Source organism: Oratosquilla oratoria, chromosome 30 (genome assembly GCF_046742065.1).
Source record: "Oratosquilla oratoria isolate Oo_2021 chromosome 30, ASM4674206v1, whole genome shotgun sequence".
Lineage (NCBI taxonomy): Eukaryota > Metazoa > Arthropoda > Malacostraca > Stomatopoda > Squillidae > Oratosquilla > Oratosquilla oratoria.
This window is the reverse complement of record NC_134806.1, coordinates 51683633-51701132: the sequence shown is the minus strand read 5'-3', so window position 1 is coordinate 51701132 and position 17500 is coordinate 51683633. Positions and strand designations below refer to the sequence as shown.

Here is a 17500-nt window from a genome sequence, read left to right as displayed (position 1 = left end):
AGGATCCAATACAGAAGACGCATGCGCGCCAAGATTTTGTATTTCAGAAAAATAAAATAAATCTAAAACTTCTAAATCTTAAAATATCTACAGTATGCCTAAAAATAATATTACTATATTCTTGAATTAGCTTAAATACGGGATTGAATTAATATAATTTTGAATATGGCTGTGGAAAAGGTCAAGATGACTGAAGGACAAGAGGCAGCGACGTCGACGACTCTCGACCGTTATGACGCCGACTTCGGTCTCCGCATTTCCAACAAACCAACCAAAACCTAATCTTACTTTCCTCCTCTCTTTAAATCATTATAAAACAAAATAAAGTAATGTGAAATGAAAATAAAAAATAACTAAAAATACTGAGAGAAAAATTATTAAATGCGATTAACAATAACAAAAAATAAATATATCATTATGGTATCAACTCCGCATTTCCAACAAACCAACCAAAACCCAATCTTACTTTCCTCCTCTCTTTAAAATAGTCAAAATGTTATAAAACAAAATGAAGTAATACGAAAAAAACATAACTAAAAATACTGATAAAAATATTAATTACGATAAACAATAACATAGAAAAAATATCGTTATGATACCGACTTCGCATTTCAAAAAAAAAAAAAAAAAAAAAAAAAAAAAAAAAAAAAAAAACTAATCTTGCCTTCCTCTTCTCTTTATAACATTATTGAAATATTATAAAACAAAATAAAGTAATATGAAATGAAATAAAAATATAGATAACTGAAACACTTAAAAATAAGAAACACGATAAAATACAATTAACAATAATGAAAAAATATATATACATAAAATAAACGAAATTAGAAATTGGATACATTATGACAAAATAATAGAAAAAAATATATACATATGACCAAACAAAATAAAAGAAACTTACAATTAAAATACCCAATAAAATATGATAAAAATAGAATAATAAAGAATTAAATAAAAATTAAATTTAATCAAATAAACATAATGAAATAAAAAATAGCTAAAAATAAATCAACGCACAGACGTAAATTCCTCAGATAATCATATTTGCGTAGTACAATTTCACAGATAATAATGTAAACACTCGTTTCTATTTTGAAATCTCTCTCGCTCTCTCTCACTCTCTCTCTCTCTCTTACTCACTGCCCCATTCACAATCTCAATAAATTCACAATTCTTCAACGAGACGCATTAAAATAAATACATAAATAAAAATGTAATACACAATTGGCCTAAAATAATCAAATAAATATGCACCAATCTGCACTACGAAATACGCACACAAACACATTTGTGTGAAAGTACACACAATTCTTCACACGCCTAAATATATTCACACGATTTCTATATACACTAACATTCCATATGCATAAGTGCTTGTATCCAAAGGTTATATAAATACAGACACACAAGCATACACACATACAAACACACGTACACAAAGTACACATATATGCATACATATACACGCGCACACACACGTACGTACACACACACGCCTACACATACGTACACATGCACCTACAAATGCTACACACACATTCATATACCTACACACACCTACACACGTACACACACACCTACACACACAATTACACGTACGTACACACACGTGCGCACGCACACACACGTACACACACACACACAACGTACACGTAAGTACACATACGTACACGTACGCACACACACAACGTACTTACGCACACACACACGTACATGTACGTACACGTACGTGCACACACCTACACACACGTACGTACACACACACGCCTACACATACGTACACATGCACCTACAAATGCTACACACACATTCATATACCTACACACACCTACACACGTACACACACACCTACACACACAATTACACGTACGTACACACACGTGCGCACGCACACACACGTACACACACACACACACAACGTACACGTAAGTACACATACGTACACGTACGCACACACACACGTACATGTACGTACACGTACGTACACACACCTACACACACGTACACGTACGTACACACACCTACACGTACGTACACACACGTACACGTACGTACATACACGTACACGTGCGTACACACACGTACACGTGCGTGCACACACGTACACACACGTACACGTGCGTACACACACGTACACGTACGTACACACATGTACACGTACGTACACAGCCAGCCAGTGAGCGGCGTCGGCCTGTCCGTTTGAAGGGAGACAAAGCTATGGATGCAAACAGGCGCAGGACAATAGCTCCTGACCCACCGTCTACTACTCCAGTTCTACTCTTCCTCAACTTCAACTCTCGCCATCAATCCTGTCAACAATAGATTGTTCACTTCAATCCCGTGTACGTACGTGCGTGTGTGAATTTGTGTACATGTGTACGTGTGTGTGTATGTGTACGTTTGTGTGTACGTGTGTGTGTACATGCGCACATGTGTGTGTGTGTGTGCATTTGTGTACATGTGCACGTCTGTGTGTATATGTGTGCGTTTGTGTGTACGTGTGTACATGTGTATGTGTTCGTTTGCGTGTGTACGTGCGTCCGTCCCGTGTGTGCATGTGCATGTTTGTGTGTACATGTGTGTGTATACGTTTTTGTGTACATGTGAACGTGTGTGTGTGTGTGTGTGTGTGTGTGTGTGTGTGTGTGTGTGTGTGTGTGTGTGTGTGTGTGTGTGTGTATAGCCAGTCTTGGACCACGTGCTGGACTCGTGATCGACAGTTATTACCGTGTACATACCCGTTCTTCCTCCTCCTCCTCTTCTTCATCTTCCTCCTCTTCTTCCTCTTCCTTCTTCCTCCTCCTCCCCTCTTCTTCCTTCTCCTCCTCCACTTTTCCTTCCGTTTCTTCTCACCCCCCCTCTCTCTCTCTCTCCCTCTCTTTCAATAGCGAACAAGTTGTGTGCAATCAATAATAGTGAGGACACCCCCTAATGCCCAGAGTCACGCTCTTATTTTTTATTATATATATATACAAGAATAAAATTCAAAATCTCTCTCCTTTGACATCTCTTCGTTGCCATTTGGTCCCCCCAAAAGGGGAGAGAGGGAGAGAGAGGGAGGGAGAGAGAGAGAGAGAGAGAGAGAGAGAGAGAGAGAGAGAGAGAGAGAGAGAGAGAGAGAGAGAGAGAGAGGAAGTTATCGCCTCCCCCGCCCCCCCCTCCACCTCAGTCAAGAGATCCCACCCCTCCGGCAGTACTCCGAGGGGAGGAGGGGGAGGGGGAGGGGGAGGGGGAGGAGGAGGAGGAGGAGGGGAAGAGGAAAAGAAGGAGGAGGGGAGGAGAGGAAGGAGGAGGAGGGGAGGTGAAGAAGAGGAGGGGAAGTAGAGGGAAGGAGGAGGGGAAGGAGAGGAAGGAGGGGAAGAGGAGAGGAGAGGAAGTAGGGGGAGAGGAAGGAGGAGGAGGGGAAGAGGAGGGGAAGAGGAGGGGGAGGAGAGATGATTTGGTGGCTTGATAGTTGGGTTAGGTCACATATTAACGCAATATTTAGGATAAAATAAATAAATAAATAAAAATAAAACGAAAATATTATCATCAAAACTCCAACCAAAACATAAGACACATTTACAAAAATAATAATAATAACAAAGAAAAAATAAATAATTAAACAAATAAATAAAAAGAGAGAGTGAGAAAGAGAGAAAGAAAGGAAGAGCAGTTCTTCAGGCTAACCCGACACTCTTTGAACAAAGAAATCTTGGCGGCGTGACGTCACAGCACCAGTGACGTCACGTCGTCTCGCACGTAAAAAAAATTCGATCTTTCTCTTGTTTCAGCACAACATTATCAAACAAACGTAATAAAATATACTTTAAGCCACAAATAATTAAACAAAATTAACAAATAAACAAAATAAATAATAAATAATTATAATACTGAAAAAATTGTGAATAATAAAACTATTGTTACGTGTGTGTGTGTGTGTGTGTGTGTGTGTGTGTGTGTGTGTGTGTGTGTGTGTGTGCGTGCATACACGTGCACATGAATGCATGTATACACATATGTATGCATGTAGGTATATATACAGGGTGTCTCAAAATTTGTGGTAATCAGTCTAAGCATTTGCGAACACGCTAGAGGGACTAGACTTGACTATAACGTTTCATACAGTGAGTACACTTTTTGAAACACTGATTTTTTTCAAAGATTACATACTTCTGAAATACTCTGTAAAGTTTACAAAGTATGAGTACGTACTTTTGGGACAACCTGTAAAAAATCCAAGTACATATTTTTGAAACACACTGTAAAAGTTTGAAATAATAAGTGGACGTTTTTGAACAACCCTGTGTATATATATATATATATATATATACACACAGTGTACACAAACTTTTGAAATGCCTGTATTCCTAAACTTCTTCACTTGTTTTCTAAATTCGCATCTAGCCTTCTAGAAACAAATTATATGTCAATCTAAGGATATTGAATCTAGACTGACTTCAGGATATTAATGAAAAAAAATAAGAGGAATTTATTTGGAATACATATAAGGTGACCTACATACACATACCAAAGGCTTTTCCCCCCTTACACGGGGGGTAGCCAAAAAGAAAAAGGCATAGAAACCACTCCCACCCATTCCACCCCCTACATATTCCACTCCCCTCCACCCTCCTCCCTCCCTCCCGTCTTGGCACCTCCTAGATGACGGGTCATCCCTGCATCCTGTCCACTGCCCTGGGTCAGAAGCAGTGTCGCAAGACACAGCACATCCACAGCAAGGCCGCTTCATTAAATCAGCGACCCGCCCCTCTCCCTCCCCTCATGCAGAAAAGGAGAAGACGGGGAGAAATCCCTTTAGGCCGCGTCAATCTATTTCTCATACACTCCCACACACCCTTCCCCCACCCACTCCCCCTCATGCATCATAGCATCATCCATACACAACCCTTCTCCATTCACCCCTATCTTCTGTCCTCTCCCGTCCTTCCTCAACAGCCATTCCTCTCTTTCGTAATGCCCTTTTACCCCATCCATCCATCTCATCCTAGGACGCCCCCTCATATTCACTCCTTTCACCTCTGCCTTCCACACATTTTTTACCAATCTTTCTTCACTCATTCTTTCCATGTGTCCAAACCATCCTAATACCCTTTCATCAACCCTATCTCCCAACTCCCTTTCCACCCCTGTTCTCCTCCTCACCTCATTTGTCACTCTATCTAGCCTAGTAACCCTTATCATACTTCTCAGACATTCAAACTCCTTCTCTCTTCCTCTCTTATGTTCCATGTTTCTGCCCCGTACAGTGCTGTCGGCACAATCACTCCTTCATATAACCTCCTATTAGCATCCATTCCCAGATGTCTATTTCTCATTACACTTTTCAAACCACCAAGACATTTACTCGCTTCTCTCAGTCTACATTCTACCTCCACCCCCACTCCTCCCTTTCCTGCCACATTCGCACCCAAGTATCTTTAACTATCCACTTCCTCCAGTCTTTCTCCCTTAATACTGATAGTTAATCTGTGAGTCAGTTTGTCAAAAATCTTCACCCAGCTGACCCCGCTCCCCCACCACTCCTGACCCCACTTCCCTTCTGACCTCACACCTCTACCCACATTTCCCCTCCCTTCTGACTCCGCTCTGCGTGACGGAATGTCTTGTGTCAAGCTACACCTGTTCCTCTTCCACTTACATCTCAATTGTGTTTATGTCTCAATCATTTCTTGTAACCTGTACTTTCCTGAAGAGGGCTATAGCTATTAGCCGAAACACAGAAGTTATACTTTCTTCTAAGTTTCCTTTTATTCCGACTATGGATTCTTCGTGATTATTTTTACAAATGTGCCCCAAGTCAGACTATAAAATAAATACAAAAAACTTACGTTGTTTAGTTTCATGTGATTTGTTTCTTAGATCCCGAGATCGAGCCCCAATTCTCCTGATGGGGGGGAGGGAAGGGTTTCCCCCTCAGCCCCCGCCAATCACGCCGCCCATCCTCTCCAAAGCTGCTATCAATCAATCCATCCATCCATTTATCTATCCTCAATGGAAGACGACGGAGGGAGAGGAGAGAGAGGGAGGATGGGAAGGAGGGAGGGAGAGAGACAAAGGGAAAGAGAGAGGGAGGAAAGGAAGGAAAGATAGAGGAAGTGAAGGAGAGAGGAAGGGAGGAAGGGGAAGGGAGAGAGAGAAAGGCAAGGAGAGAGGGAGGAAGGGAAATAGAGAGGAAGGAGAGAGAGAGTGACTGAATGAGAGAGATGGGGGAAGAGAGAGAGAGAGAGAGATATGGGGGAAGAGAGAGAGAGAGAAAGATCAGGAAGAAGGAAGATGAAAGCTAAGATGAAAAAGAAGAAAAAGAAGAAGAAGAAGAAGAAAAAGAAGATGATGACTACGAAGAAAAAAAAAATCTATATCACCTTAACAATTGGCTCTTTCTCTCTCTCTCTCTCCGAATCATCACTCATCATCTGAGATGGACCGAAAGGGAGAAAGAGAAGGAAGATGGGAGGGAGAGAGAGAGAGAGAGAGAGAGAGAGAGAGAGAGAGAGAGAGAGAGAGAGAGAGAGAGAGAGAGAGAGAGAGAGAGAGAGAGAGAGAGAGAGAGAGAGAGAGAGAGAGAGAGCGAGAGCGAGACCCCTCGACCCGAGAATAAGAAAAAGAGGAAAAAGAAAAGAAAAAGAAAAAGAGAACACCCCCCCCGGGGGGTCGGAAGAGAGGAGCTGGACGGCCATGGGGCAGTGGTGGAGAACAAATGACCTCAAGGAAGAGCCTCTCCCCCTCCCCTCCACTCTCCCCCCTCCCCCCATATCGATTTTTGACTTGACGGCTCCACTATGACTCCCACACAATTTAAAAAGAGAACTGCTCTCTTCATCCTCTCTCTCTCTCTTCATCCCCTCTTTTCTCTCTCTTCATCCTCTCTCTCTCTCTTCATCCTCTCTCTCTTTTACATATGTATATACGCACAGATACATACGTACAAACATATATGCATAAGTACATACGTGCATGCATACATACGAACATACACATATACATATATACGAATACACACATACGTGTATACACACATACATACGAACACACACGCATACATACATATGAACACATACACAGACGTACGTATATACACACATACATACGAACATAAGAACATAAATTGTACATACATACGTACATGCATACACATATGGATACATACATACATACGAACATATACACACATACATACGAACACATACACACATACGTATATACACACATACATACGAACATACACACGCACATATATTGTACATACATTCAAACATGCATACACATATGGATACATACATACATACATACATACATATATACATACTGCACACACACACACACACAGATATATATATATATATATATATATATATATACATATGCATACATACATGCACGCACATACTTTGACCACTGAAGACAGAGACGGAACCCCACGACTGTAGGTTTCTTCATCAATATTACAACCGGCGACTGATCATTTACCAGTCCCGCGTTAATGTGCACAAAATATGAGGGGGATCGTTGCTGGTTGTCTGGGGCCGCGGTACACGTAATAATTATCATTATTTATCATTATAAATAATTTAGGTAAATAATGACTGAATATATAATAACGTGTTATTAATGAAAGAGAGAGAGAAAGAGAGAGAAGAGAGGAAAGCGAGAGGAAGAAGAGATAGAAGACATACAGAGAGAACAGAAAGAATAGAGAGAAATAGGAAGACAAAAAGAGAGAAATTGAAAGAGAGAACTAAAAAAAATCCTAAATAAGGGGGAAAGGGGGACATTAAAGGGAGGGGATAGGGCGACAACGTGAGGTCTACTTACGTGAGAGTTGGAGAGCAGTTCTCTCATAATGAATTTGTCGTATATTCCCCTGGCCACCTTCTTCCGCTCCTCCGTCCCCTCCATCTTCTCGTACGCCTTTATCTGGTGAGAGAAAAAAAGAGAACATTATATTTTCGGCGGGGGATAACACCACCACTACCAAGTTCCCTTCCTGCATGTTGTCACGGAAAATGTCTAATATAAATAAACTATATAAACAAATAAACTCATATAAAAGTATATATATATATATATATATACATATATATATATATATGTATATATATAATAAATGATTAAATAAGCATATGATAATAAAAATAAAATCATTATCAAAATTTTCCGATCCAACATCCCTGTGACGTCATCAAGCTCGTCATCATATTGGTACACTGTAATTGGTTTGTCCTCTTCATGGAAAAATTAAATCTCTCTCTCTCTCTCAAGATCTTAGAAATATATATATATATATATATATATATATATATATATTCATATTATCCCCTGTGTGTGTGTGTGTGTGTGTGTGTGTGTGTGTGTGTGTGTGTGTGTGTGTGTGTGTGTGCGCGCGCGCGTGTGTTTATTCAGGACTGGGACAAAATATGACGTCATCATATCTAGAATGGACAAATTTGTTAATCTAGAAAATTATTCTAACTCAAATTTTTGTTCAAGAGTGTTCAGTTTGTGAACAAAAGATTTGCGGGAATTGTTCTCTCTCCCTCTCTCTCACGCGTACACACACACAAAAAACACACCCATTTACAAATACACGTACAGACACACACATATATATACAAATACACGTACGCATACACACATATACACATACAATGTACACACACAAACACCCATTTACAAATACACGTACACACACACACACATACAAACACACGTACAAATACACACATGTACACATACATACACACATACCCCAACACAAACGCAGGCACATACCCATATACACAGACATACACGCACGCAGTCCACTTGATGAGGACGGGACCCTATGAGCATAACTTTTATCCTGTTCATTCTAACGATGTTAAACTCACATAGAAGCATATATGTATATACAGTGTGTGTGTGTGTGTGTGTGTGTGTGAGAGAGAGAGAGAGAGAGAGAGAGAGAGAGAGAGAGAGAGAGAGAGAGAACGATTCCCGCAAATCTTTTGTTCACAACCTAAACTCTTGAACAACAAAAATTTGTTCAAATGAACAAAAAAATAACAAATCGGGAGGGGCGTGGGTCTCGGTCCAAACTGCGTGCAATGTGGGGTCCGCGGGGCCAGGCGGATGCCAAATGTCGCCAGGCGATTTAAATCAGATCAATTTACATTTGCTCAAATATCTAAATCACGTCACAGACGAAGAGGAGGAAGAGGGAGGAAGCGGCGGCGGCGGAGGAGGAGGAGGAGGAAGAGGAGGAGGAGGAGGAGGAGGAGGAGGAGGAGGAGGAGGAGGAGGAGGAGGAAGAGGAGGAGGAGGAGGAGGAGGAGGAGGAGGAGGAGGGGGAAAGTGCAAGAGCGAAGGAAGAAGAAAAAAGAAAAAAAAACAGAAAAAGAAGAAAGCTGAAAAGGAAGAAAAAGAAGAAAAAGAGGAAGAAAAGGGAGAAAAAGAAGTAAAAAGAAGGGGTGGAAAGGATGAAGGAAAAGAGGAAGAAGAAAAAGATGTAGAAGAAGAAACGGAAGAGGGGGTGACACAGATTTCAACCTATCCAAATATATATGTATATATATATATATATATATATATATATATATATATATATATATACATACATATATATATATATATATATATTCATATATAATGAAAATAAACTAATAAATGGAGAAGAACACGACTAAAGATGAATGCGACCAAAGACAATTTTTCCTGTCATTGTGACGTCAAACCGTCGACATTTTCCACGAACAGGATCACAATAATAGGTACAAGATTTTTTTTCGTTTTTTTTTCCCTTGAGGGGACTGAACATTACGATAATGTTATTGCGCTTTGGTAACGAGGAAGTGAAGGAGACTCGAGTGAATTTGGTGGTTTTATTCTGGTAGGTGCGAGTGTCGACCTAGGTTGGGTCAGCGGGTAGGGCTCGGCGCCCTGCCCTGACCACCAAAATGACCGCAGACTGACCTGAGTCGCGACCCGTTTGTGGCAAGTACAGAATAGAACTGGGCTCGACACCATTACATTTATTGATCACAAGAAGTACATCTTGTTTGGGTGTCTACCCATATTCCTAGAAGGCATACAAGTATGCCTTTTACAATAAAAGTTACATGTACAAAACCCGGCGTCCTAATATACACGTCATGCGTACGCTAAAGAAGCACACGACCCATCCAGACCGAAACATAGCTCGGCAGGGCCTAGGTTGGGCTTTCATGAGGATATATATGCATATAGTACAGGAGTAATATACACTTAACCTACACAAATATAATACAAGGCCAAAGGCCAGCTATTTCTACACAACATATAAAATTACCGTCCCTTTCACATCTGCAGAGGCGATACTATAAGCCGAAATACCGCGCAGAAGCACATGTGGGGCCTTTTAATGATCACTTGCTCCTCAGTCAACTCCATATTTACCAAAATATATTTTCTGTCGTTTAGTGTAAGTTTATCTATAAAATAATTTCTAGGAATATGCTCTAAGCATGAGCTAAGGAGGGAAATGAGAAAAGACAATTTTTCCTCTCACTGTGACGTCAAACCGTCGACATTTTCCACGAACAGGATCACAATAATAGATACAAGAATTTTTTTTTTTTTGGGGGGGGGGGGCCTTTAATGATCATTTGCTCCTCAGTCAACTCCATATTTACCAAAATATATACAAAAAAAAATTCTAGGAATATATTCTAAGCATAAGCTAAGGAGGGAATGGAGAATTTTGAGGGAAAATAATTAAAGCTTGGATAATAGACAATGTTTTGGTTAGTGAAAATAACAATTGCACTATATTTTGTTTAATTACATATACATATATATATATATATATATATATATATATGTAGTATTATAGCATTACATAACTAACATACATTATCTTCATATGTTTGGTGAAAATAGCAATTGCACTATATTTTAACTATATATATTTTTGTACTTGTTAATGATTGCATGTATATATTCACATAGTCAAATATAGTAATTTCATAAAAATGGTAATTATATATATATATATATATATATATATATATACATATCCGAAAATTTTACATGCAAATAATGTTACTAAATTATTCATTATTTGTGTATAAACAATACTATCATTATTATAGTATTACATAACTAATATACACTATTTTCAAAAGTGACGAATATTATTACAAAATTAAAATACAGTAACGATGAATTGAAAATAGATTAACAAATCTGAAATTAAGACAAGAGCCCAGGTTGCCAAAAATGATTTATATCATTTATCATTTCATTAATTTATCATAATTATTAGATGTGTCAGTTTACTATAAAATATACATTTACAAAGGAGACCTTTTGGTCCATATCTAGGTCGGACGCTGGAAGAAAAAGGAAATAAATTAATAATGGCAATAATTTATAATAATAAATAAAAAATAACATTATAGCATATTACTTGGGTGTTTATCTAAATGAATATTAATTTTTTCGAACTGAAATACATTGCACTGCCTCTGCAAGAAGTTTATTCCATTCATGAACTACACGATTGGCGAAGTTGTTTCTACCCACTTCCAAATTACAATATATCTACTTATCGACAGTTGAGACCATTATTTCTTGTCTGATTCGTATTCATTATGATAATTTCGTCTCTTTTGATGTCAAATCCATTTAGAATCTTAAAATAGATTCAAATGTTTTAATCAATTTGTTAATGTTATAATAACAACAACCTGACAACCCTTGTAATCAGTTGCCACACACAACACCCCAATTATTTTCATTATTTTTATTTGTCTATTTTCAGAATCAATTAATTAGTTAATCTTTTTTAAACATCCCTTAGATATAAAACTGTAGACAATTTTATTTTTGTCGATTTTTTTTAACTAAAAAGGAAATTCACCTTAAAGATGACCACAAACGCACGCGCGCGCACACACACACACACACACACACACACACGCACACAACGTGCTCGACTGGTAATTCAGCGGTCAGAGTTTGAGTCCCTGCCCAGGGCTGAAAAGCATCAGAATTACGCAAGCCGGTACCCCAATTCTGCTGGGCAAGTGTGTGTGTGTGTGTATTTGAGCTCTGAGCTCTCATCTGGGAGGGTAATAGCCGTCGATCACGAGACCAGCACGTGACCGAAGTCAGTACTGAATCTCTACCTCTCGACAAGCCCCTGGTTTTCTATTTATTGTATTTTTTTGGAGAACCGGCGACTGATCTCACACTTGAAGCCGGTGACAAATAGTCCCACACAGTTACGACATAGATCCGTGTTCAATGCTCAGCTCAAAGATTTACAATAATTATCATTAGCAGTAGTAATCACCATTGTTACTATTATATAATCAATATTATTTTTACTTATCATTATTATTACTATTATCAGCATCATTATTATTATGTATTTTATCACTATTATTTCTATAATTATTATTACTATAATATAAACACGATAGAAATGATCATTTACACCACAAAACGAAGACAAAGCCAAAATCTCGACATCAATCACGTCGTCTCTCTTTTTTCCTGAGCCTTTGTGACGTCAAACCGTCGATTTCTTCTGCGAAGCCAGATGTACGATAATAATCGATGACGTCAAACCAACGATTATGAAACAAATCTGGACGTAGACGACGATTTTGTAGATCGATGTCGACGTAATAAATGAAAGAAAATAAAAGAGAAGAAAAATGTATAAAATGAATGTTTAATTAAAAAGATAAAATGGAGGATGAAGAAAATGGGAAATAGAAAATGGGAAATGGGAAACAGGAAATAAACGCGAAGATGGAAAAAATGATAACAAATAAATAAATGGATATATACTAAAACCATGAATAATAAAAATAAAACAACGCAGGTATAAACAGAAAAATAAAAAACAACAGAGAAACAAAAAAAAAACTGAAAGAAAATAAGACAAAGTAGAAAAGAAAGAGCGAAAGAAAATTATGAGGGAATGAAACATAAAAAAATAAAAAATAAACAAGAGAAAGATAAGAAAAAACGAAAGTGATAAAGAAAACGACAAAAAGCCTTGACGACAAATAGAGAGAAAAAAAGAAACAAAATACATGAAAAATTGAGAAAAATAGAATTACATAACAGCAAAATAAACAAATAAATACACAAATAAATAATAATAAATTCATATCTCCTACTGACCAAATTCTAAGTTACATATTCCATTGCGTCACCATACGACTGTACTCGGTGAGCTCTCCTAGTGGCTGGGACAACAACAAATGTCCCCACTGTATACCTATTACTATACATCGATGCAAATACAACAGAGACCTATTGTATTGAATATATATGAGATGTAGCCAGTCCTTGCTCTCCCCCGCGGGGGAGAGGGGGAAGAGAGGGGGGAGAATGTACAGATGGTTTTAAATATCTGCATACAACCAGCCAGCTGGTGAGATATACTTTATGCGATTGAATTTGCTGTATTTAATACAACGAAATTGTATAAAATACAATGTTGTATGTTATACAACAAAATTGTATACAATGCAGTGTTGTATCTAATTCGACGAAATTGTATTAAATGCAATGTTGTATCTAATACAACGAAATTATATTATATACACAATACAATTCATTTCGTTGCTTGATACATTAAGGCTGCAGCTGGAAATAAATCTGGAAATAAATTAGGAAATAAATGATGTTACGGTAAACAACATCCCGATGTTCAAATGAATAAAATATAATTAAGAGAACAAATAAAAATGTTCAGCAACATTGATGAACAACTTCAAGTTCACGTGAACACGCCACGCCGGAGAGAGAGAGAGAGAGAGAGAGAGAGAGAGAGAGGGAGGGAGAGAGAGAGAGAGAGAGGGAGGGAGAGAGAGAGAACGAGAAATGAATAGAGAGAGGAATGGAGAGGGAGAGGGAGAGAGATGAGAGGTAGAGGAGAGATGAGAGGGAGATGAGAGAGGAGAGCGAGAGAGAGACAGAAGAGTGAGAGGAGAGACGAGAGAGTGAGAGGAGAGACGAGAGCGAGAGAAGAGAGAGCGAGAGGAGAGAGGAGAGAGGAGAGGAGAGATAGGTCTCTCTCTCTCTCTCTTTCCCCCTCTCTCTCTCTCTGTACCCAGAGCGTCGTTAATCTCATTTGCATTAATTCAGACTAATCGAGAGAAAATGCAAAATTAACCCTTCCCCCCCCAGTTCGTACCCAACGGTCCCACCTGCCGCCACGTGATTTTATTCAACATCGTAAGTTACAATATCATAAATTACGACTTAAGTTCCAATGTCGTAAGTTAAGATCTAAGTTACAATATCGTAAGTTACGACCTAAGTCCCAATGTCATAAGTTACGACCTAAGTTCCCAATGTCGTAAGTTATGACCTAAGTTCCCAATGTCGTAAGTTACGACCTAAGTTCACAATGTAGTAAGTTACGATATAAGTTCCAATGTCTTAAGTTACTAAGTTCCAATGTGGTAAGCTACTAAGTCCCAATATCACAAGTTACGACTTGTCTCAATGTTGTATGCTACGATCTAAGTGCTAATATCGTAAGTTACGACCTATAGTTCCGGCTTCCGAAGTTACGACCAAATTTACAATGTCTTATGTTACAATATAGTAAGTTCCGACGTAGTTACGATACCATAAGTCCCGCCATAAGTTACAATGTCGTAAGTTCCGATGCCGTAGGTTACAATGTCGTAAGTTCCTATCTCGTTAGTGTAAAAGTTCGATAGGATAAATTACAATATCGCAAATACCGACACAGTTACGATATCGTAAGTTCCGATATATTTACAATGTACGTTCCAATGTCGTAATTTCCGACAAAGTAACAATATCTTAAGTTCCAATGTCGTAAGTTACAAGGCCCCCTACTGGCTCAGCCTAAACGAAGTTTAACTTAGTCAAACCACCTGAAGTTAAACTAACTCCTTCTAATTGGCTTTCTAACCGCACTGCCAACAGTCAAATGTGCGTGTGTGTGTGTGTACGTATGTGTCTGAGTCTGTGTGTGTGTGTGTGTGTGTGTGTGTGTGTGTGTGTGTATGTATGTGTGTGTAGTTGTGTGTCTGTGTATGTCTGTGTGTTTGTTTGTGTGTGTGCGTGTGTGTGTTTGTGCGTGTGTGAATGTGCGTGTGTATGTGTAGTTGTGTGTGTGTGTGTGTGTGTGTGTGTGTGTGTGTGTGTGTGTATGTGTGTGTGTGTGTATGTGTGTGTGTGTGTATGTGTGTGTGTAGTTGTGTGTCTGTGTATGTCTGTGTGTTTGTTTGTTTGTGTGTGTGCGTGTGTGTGTGTGTGTTTGTGCGTGTGTGAATGTGCGTGTGTGTGTGTAGTTGTGTGTGTGTGTGTGTGTGTGTGTGTGTGTGTGTGTGTGTGTGTGTGTGTGTGTGTGTGTGTGTGTGTGTGTGTGTGTGTGTGTGTGTGTACGTGTGTATGAGAGATTCACCATGGTCTTTGGATCACGTGTTGGACTCGTGATCGACAGCTATTTCCCTCCCGGAAGAGAGATCAGATCTCATATACGACCGGTCTATGGGTAATGCTGTGATTTTACACGCACACACCCAACCCCCCGCCCACGAGAGTTGGAGTAACGACTCTCAGCGCACCGATACTAAAATTATTTCAGCCCTGGGCGGGATTCGAACACGAACCGTCGTAGTGGCGGCCGCGTAATATTCCCTACACTCGAAGGGTCCCGTCTATCTCCCCCGCACCCACCATTCATATATTATCTAGTTTTTAATTAGTTTAAGAACCTAAGTTTGGGTCTATTAGACCCTAAGCTCTTCTAATTTATCCATCTATATTTATCTATACTTATAGAAGAATATTTCTTTATCTGCTTTAGACGTATATATATAATGTACAATGATAATAATGGTAATAACAGTAATAATAATAATAATAATAATAATAATAATAATAATAATAATAATAATAACATTAACAGTAATAATACACAAACGAACACACAGACAAATATACGAATAAATATTTTCATTTTATTTTTCTTCGCTGTAAACCCGAACAACACTGCATTCTCCTGAAGATGACCAGGTGTATAAACACACACACATACATACACATACACATACACACACAGTGAGATGCCTTCATGTACATGTGTGCGTACATACATGCGTACACAGACGTACAGTGTCTTTTGATCGCTGATTATATTCGTGTGTGTGTGTGTGTGTGTGTGTGTGTGTGTGTGTGTGTGTGTGTGTGTGTGTGTGTGTGTGTGTGTGTGTGTGTGTGTACGTATGTGAGATTCGATACGGCTTAGCTCACGTATTGGACTCGTGATCGACAGCTATTACCCTCCCGGATGAGAGCTCAGACACAGACACACAATAATATTGCTCAAGGAGGATAGTAACAGCATATAGTATCAGTGAAACCTTTTCACGCCTCGAGCACGGAACTTGGAACCCCAAACGTGGGAAATCACGACACTATCCACCGTGCGAGCACATCTGTGTGCATGTGTGTCTCTATGGCTATAATCTATACTCGTGGGGCCTCATTCCCCAACAGAGACGGGACCCCATGGGCGTTGCTTTTCTCTGTATAATATAATTACGAAGGCAAATATGTTCACAGCCCAGAGAGAGAGAGAGAGAGGGGGGGGGGCGAGAGGAGTGAGATATAGAGAGAGAGAGCGAGAGGAGTGAGAGATAGAGAGAGCGAGAGGAGTGAGAGATAGAGAGAGAGCGAGAGGAGTGAGAGATAGAGAAAGAGAGAGAGAAAAGAGGGAGAGATATAGAGTGAGACAGAGTGAGAAAGAGATACAGTGAGATTGAGAAAGAGAGAGAAAGAGATAGAGAAAGAGGGAGAGAGAGAGGAGAGAAGAGGGAGGGAGGGAGGGAGGGAGGGAGAGAGAGAGAGATAGAGAGCGTCTCTCGCTCCCGTCACATTAATCATCATTTCTGAGTTAAATGTCGAACAAATTATTTCTAAAAAAAAAAAAAAAATAAGATAAAATTTTTACTCAGATTCTAGGCAAAAAATCAATCAAGACGGGAAACTTAGGATCATTTATCACCAAAAATCTAATTTTCTAACACATTGGACAACAACGCAAACCATAACAACACATTAACCGCACGTACGATGTCAGTTATCTGGTCGTGTTCATAGAACTCCCACGGGGCGAGGTGGTGAGTACAATTAGAAGTACTTCAGTGTACTAAAACTAATATAGTACAATCACTGATACAGAGGGGCATTTACGCCGAAGTGTACTATAAGTCAGACACCCCTACGGACCCGAGGCACGTATCATTCTAAAACGCGAGAGGACCAACCTAAAAAAATAAAAATAAAAAATAATAAAATAGAAAATAATAAAAAAAAATAATAAACAAAAATAATAAAAATAAATACATTAAATAATTACTTGACCACATGGATAGAATCACTGGAACAGAGGCGGGACTCGAACCCGGACCTATACCTGGAAGCGCACTTCTGACGTAAATACACTGGCTCGCCAAGTGGTCTGCCGCGCCATTCAAAC

The 17500-nt window shown here is 39.1% G+C and overlaps 1 protein-coding gene across 3 annotated transcripts in view; it reads right to left on the bottom strand.

Moving 5' to 3' along the window:
* Gprk1 (G protein-coupled receptor kinase 1) overlaps nucleotides 1-17500 on the bottom strand; it is a 154075-nt gene that overhangs the window by 42424 nt on the left and 94151 nt on the right. For all 3 annotated transcript variants that reach the window (XM_076213053.1, XM_076213054.1, XM_076213052.1), the window contains one exon: nucleotides 7816-7917. In XM_076213053.1, the coding sequence (XP_076069168.1) occupies nucleotides 7816-7917 (102 nt within the window). The remainder of the gene's footprint in view (nucleotides 1-7815; nucleotides 7918-17500) is intronic.